Below are 6116 nucleotides of genomic sequence, written 5' to 3' on the forward strand. Positions count from 1 at the left end.
TAAGGGGATGTGAAAGGGGCTACCGGAGGACACCGAGTCCCGGAGGTTCCAGCACTTTTACTAAGGGGATGTGAGAGGGGCTACCGGAGGACACCGAGTCCCGGAGGTTCCAGCACTTTTATTAAGGGGATGTGAGAGGACACCCGAGTCCCAGTGATTCCAGCTCACAGTTCCTCCTCATGGATCTCTGCTTTATAGACTTATGTTTTACTTCGGATCAAACTGACAGAGCAGTCACTTAGTTGGCAGAAAACAGGAAGCCTGTCCAATGACTGGGTGTATGGCTTTTACCTTCAATAAGCAGTCTGAGATTGTTCCTTCATTCTAAAAATCTTCCTATGCTCAGAAAAAATAGCCTTGATATTGATTGTAATATTACATATATATTATTATTATAAAACCTCAGATGTTATTTAAAAACCCACATATTCATAATTATAAGTAACATATACTTGTTAAACTAAATCTGGAACCAGTGTGTGACAGCTGGTATCACCATAAACTGTAACTCCGTCTTTGGTCACACTGCTGATCAGTAATAAGTAGCCCATCCTGGAGCTTTCTAGACAACGGGAGCCACACTGTACCCATATAGAAAGGGTCTGGGGTCAACTACTCATACAGTAACTCTACTTTGCTCTATCTAAAGTGAAGACTGCGTCCTAGGCCCAAGGTGGATCACCTCTTGACCATCTTTAATAATCGTTTGGAGGCTCCCTGCCCTTAGGCAATGGACGTCTCATTTCCCTAGGCCAACGTTTACTGTTGGCAGTGGATGCAGTAGAGCCACCAGGACCAGAGACTATTCAATTCGCATTTTAAGCAAGCCAAAGAAAATAGAGCTTCGAGAACTCTAAGTGTCTGAGGAGACTGTTTTGGCAAATATGGTTTCAAAAAGTACAAGTCATTAGCTTCCTTAACGTGGAAGAAGGACTTTCCCAATGTACAATTTATTACTGGCACAAGATTCACCAAACTCTGCCAGTAAGAGGGGGGAGAGTATTGTTGGAAAAGTGATCTGTGTACGCCATTCCAGTTAAGTTATAAAAGCAGTATGTAACCTAGCAGAGGCTGGTGCCACACTATTATGGTAACAAGCACTAAATCAGAATCAATTATCTGCCACATTTGGAACAAAATTGTATTACTCACTGAAAAATCTCACAGAAAACTTGAAAAGGAAAAGAATCAGAAAACGCTTGCAGGTGTTCCTGGGACAAGGTCCAGATCTGAGGAGTCATGAATAGATCGTAAATCTAGAAGGAAGCTCAGGTCTCAGTTTACACATGAGGAACCAGGCCTTGGGGTGACAAAGCTTGAACATGGTCACACACAGTATACAGCAAAGCTAAGAGGCTCTACCAAGTTCCATTTCAGGGGTACACATGCTTCTCTGCACTCAAGACTGTCTTTCAAAACAACTGCTTTCTGCAGTGTTTCCACATCCCAAGATGTGGAACTGAAAAGGGCAGCGAAGCCAAAATGCAAGGCACTGCTTCCTGTTCTGTGGACAGGGACTTGGGATACAAGTGGAAGACCGTGTTAGTTTGCATCGGATGACATTTATATAAGGTAATCTAAATGATGAGGCTTTAAAGTACATCTGAGGGAATGTGACAAGTGAGGCGGGGCAGCTCTAAAAGCAACACATTCCTGGAGACAGCCAGAGGGTACTCATGGCATCTTAGGAAGGAACACTCCGACCACCCCATAGTGCACTTTAATACTGAGAGAGCTTGAAAATAAAAACGATGTGTCTGTAATCTACAGGACTTTCTTAGAGTGAAGTCGTGGTCACTGCATGCGTCGTCTGCAGACTCGTCTTTATCCTAGAGAGAACACCGAGAAGGCTGCTTCTACCCTGTCTAGTTAGAGGATGAAATGATTGTAAGCAATCTGGAGAGGAAGCAGGAAGACAGATGACAGGGTCACAGGGAGCGTAAGCTCGACACAGGTGGAGTTCAAGTAAGAGCGCAGTGGTACTGACAGAGAGACATCACATGGCTGTCCCAGGCGAGGCTTTGTGGCACCACTGATCCCTTTTAAGAGTATGAAATTATACTGTGGCTATAAGTGCTGTGGGCTCTTTTGTTAGAGACAGATTTGCTTTGTTTTAGACAAGGATATCTTTGTTTTTATTAATACAACCCCCCTCCCCAATAGGTAGAATATGGGCTTCCGTGATCCAGCATCAGTGGTTCACAGTAACACATGCAGTGATGGCAAATGGCTCCAGACCATATCTCTCTATAAGCAAATTCCCTGAGTTTCCCTGACACCAGAGTTCTGCATTCATAGGCTTAGGAACAGTGGGACATCTCAGTAAAACCTCTGACCTTCCAGGCAGAGGAAAGCATTTTTCACTACCTTAAGACAATCTACAACGAAGGCACGCTCTAGAGTTAGCTAGAGCTAGGCTGCTTGGGGCAATGGCAGTGACTTAGGGTTTCTATTGCTGGGAAGAGACACCATGATATGACAACTCTTATAAAGGACAACATTTAGTTGGGGCTGGCTTACAGTTGAGAGGCTTAGCCAGTATTGTCATGTTGGATGGCATGCAGGCAGACATGGTGCTGGAGGAGTTGAAAGTTCTCTATCTTGATCCACAGGCAGCAGCAGGAGACTGCGTGCCACAGTCTGTATAGCTTGAGCATCTGAGACCTCAAAGCCCACCCCCACAGAGACACACTTCCTCCCACAAGGCCACACCTACTCCAACAAGGCCACACATTCTAATAGTACCACTCCCTATGTGCAAAGCTTTTCAAACACATATATCCATGGGGGGCATTGCTATTCAAACCACCACAGCAGTAAATTAAGTATGTTTATCATCTTGTCCATATCCCACTGCACTCTGCTCACTCCCACACCGATGGGACTGAACTACTGAGGAGAGTAGACAACAGAGCAGAGAGTAAGAAAACCAGGCCACCTCATCACCCTGGATCACAAGGTCATTTAGACTCTTCTCCTGCCACTGACAAACTAAACGAAGAGATGACATGGTCTCTAATGACTTCTGCCAGGCAGGTGGTGATGCCATCATGTTCCTCCTGTTCCAATTTTGACAGCTACTCACAATGTACGCAAGAAACACAAAAAGTGCTTATTTATAGATTAATAATTGGATTTGTAAAATTAATGTTAACATTAGGAGTCACCTCCTGCCTTGATCCTATAAAGCATTTAAAACCAACAACTTGAAGAAACAGGAGCTAATTATTAATTTCTACATGACTATAGCTGGAACAGAGAACGGACAGGCAGCAACAAGCCGTGGTTAAAAAGGCTGAGCACTGACTCTTTAGACTGAGCACTGTTAAAGTGCTGTCACAGTTGGGGCTGTAATCACTATGATAAAGATCATGACCCAAAGCAGCTTGGGACGGAAAGGGTTTATTTCAGCTTACAACTCTCAGCTTACAGTCCATCACTTATGGAAGTCAGAACAGGAACTGAAGGCAGGAACCTAGAGGCAGGAACTGAAACAGAAGCCATGGGGAGGCAGGGGTGTGTTTGTGTGTGATGGCTGCTTATCAACTTGCTTCCCATAGGCTGCTCAGCCTGTTCTCTTATAGAACCTGGGACTACTTGCCCAGGGGTGGTCCCACCACAGTGGGCTGGGCCCTGCCACCTCTACCATTAACCAAGGAAATGTCTGACAGACTTGCTATAAGCCAATCCGATGACTACATTTTCTCAGTTGAGAGTCCTTTTCCCAGATGACCCCAGTTTGTATCACTTTGACCAAAGAATTAACCAGCACTAGTGCTAAAGTGAATATAAAGATTACCTATGGCTGTTTTTCTGCAGACAGTTTCCCCTTTGACTGGTAATATAATAATAATATATCTATAAATTATCAATTAATTTATAATATTAAATATATGTATCAATTAATTTATTATATATTATATATAATATACATTATAGTATATATAATATATTATTATATATATATAATATATAATAAATTAATTGATACATATTTAGTCATATCTCATAGGCATCTTAAGAACTTTGGTGGAGCTAGAGAAAGTACCCAAGGAGCTAAAGGGCCTGCAACCATTTAGGAGGAACAATAATATGAACTATGCATATGTAGCAGAGGATGGCCTAGTCAGCCATCAATGGCAGGAGAGGTCCTTGGTCTTGCGAAGATCATATGCCCCAGTACAGGGGAACGCCAGGGCTAGGAAGCGGGAGTAGGTGGGTTGGGGAGCAGGGCTTTGGGGATAGCATTTGAAATGTAAATGAAGAAAATATCTAATAAAAAAACCTTTGGTTTTGTTATCTGGTAAGATGGCAGGCTGTATGATTAGAAAAAACGAGAGAGAGAGAGAGAGAGAGAGAGAGAGAGAGAGAGAGAGAGAGAGAGAGAAGAGAGCGCGCACAATAGAACTATTTTAAGTAATTAATGACAGTATTATATACAGTCATAGAAAAGAGTATGAAATAACAATTTCCATAGTGAATACAGAAAACGTGGCTGGCTAGCGCAATGGAGGGAGACACTGCTCTGGCCGTACGAAAGCCAGGATGTGGGATGAGGAGAACCTGAAGGAGAAGCAATGGCGAGAAGCAGAGTCTAGGTTCAGAGCTGGAAAAGCACTGCGCTGAAGCGAGGAAGGATTTGTGGTTTGGTTTGAATGAAGAATGGAATTCAGAACAAGGAGCAGTAGGAAATAAAAGTTGGGTAATAAGAGTCTGGGATACAGGTTGGCACAATGAACTAAAAACAATAAAATTCAATTTAACTTGGATGAACTTCCAGTTTGGGGATGGCAAGGCAAAGATATTGTTTCTCCCTTTCTTTTTGAAAACCACCCCCAAACAGTTAGAAAACAACCTCCAACTTCAATGACTAAGAGGCATGTAAGAACCACAATGCTTGAAAATTAAAAGCAGAGAGAAGAAAGAATGATTGATGAGCTAGGGTAACCGATAAAGGCCAAGTACATGCATCCCAGGGGGAGACATCTCGAGGGGGCAGCATCCCCACAAGGTCAAGTGCATGGGTCCCAGGGGTGGGGTGGGGACACCACGAGCAAGCAGCACCCCCACAAGGCCAAGTGCATGGGTCCCGGGGGTTGGGGGTGGGGACACCACGAGGGAGCAGCACCCCCACAAGGCTGGGGAGGCGGGAGCTTAAAACAAGGAAACCTGGTTTCAACAGAAAAAGTCTGAGACAGAGCAAACTGGACCACTGCTGATGTTCAGGCCCAGAAACAAAAAAATATGGTCTAGAGTTAAGTCAAGGAATTCTAGCAAGTTATGCTTTCTTAACAAAACATTCATTTTTAAATAAAAAAAAATTATAAGATGTTTTTAAGTTAGAGACCATTTTGAAAACACATAGAGTCTGGCTCTGACTTCCACATGGAGAGATTCCGATTCCGATTCTGTGGGGTGGAGTCATGAACCCGTACTTCACAGACTCCTCATTCTGAAAACAAGGCCAGAGGACACTGTCCCTTAACGTAGGGTGACTAAGGAAGGCCTCACTTAGAAGGACTATTTTGAATGAAGAGTTGAAGGAAATGGTGAAGAAGCCACGTGGGGAAAAGTGTTTCAGGCAGGGAGTAGCTGATGTGAAGAACCCCAAGTCGCTGACTGCCTGCCCACTTGTCCACAGAGCATCACAGAAACCTGCAGACAGGAGGCTGACCACACATCTGCCCAAGGACATCACCGGGCCGGGTGAGCTGGACAGTGAATGAGGACTGGTACCAGAATGTAGCAGGCAGGAGACTTAGAGAGACCTGCCCTGCAGGCCTTACTTTACGTAATTAATGACAAAAATCAGAACTGAAGTAAGCTTTGGGAATGTTAGTTGGCTAGCTAATGTGAGCTCGGAAGTGTTTAGTAAACATCTGTGACGTAAGGGGGCGGGGGCAGCACCGCACCGCGTCTGCAGGAGCTATGAGACTCTGCAGGTGGATACCAGAGGGGGCTGACCCTACTTCCGGGCACTATAGTTCCGCAGCAGTCCCAGTCTTTTTTTTTTTTTTCTGGTTTTTCGAGACAGGGTTTCTCTGTGTAGCCCTGGCTGTCCTGGAACTCACTTTGTAGACCAGGCTGGCCTCGAACTCAGAAATCCTCCTGCCTCT

General features: G+C 44.3%; 1 protein-coding gene across 3 annotated transcripts in view; it reads right to left on the bottom strand.

Annotated features, from left to right (window-relative positions):
* Washc3 (WASH complex subunit 3) overlaps window positions 1–6116 on the bottom strand; it is a 41190-nt gene that overhangs the window by 17878 nt on the left and 17196 nt on the right. Inside the window, exon 6 of one of the 3 annotated variants that reach the window (XM_021205186.1) lies at window positions 1200–1517. The exons of the other annotated variants lie outside the window; for them this stretch is intronic. Coding sequence (XP_021060845.1) covers window positions 1413–1517 — 105 coding nt within the window. The 3' untranslated portion in view covers window positions 1200–1412. Of the gene's footprint in view, window positions 1–1199; window positions 1518–6116 lie in introns of those variants that run through there. 3 annotated transcript variants of the gene reach the window in all.

Source organism: Mus pahari, chromosome 9, assembly GCF_900095145.1.
Source record: "Mus pahari chromosome 9, PAHARI_EIJ_v1.1, whole genome shotgun sequence".
NCBI lineage: Eukaryota > Metazoa > Chordata > Mammalia > Rodentia > Muridae > Mus > Mus pahari.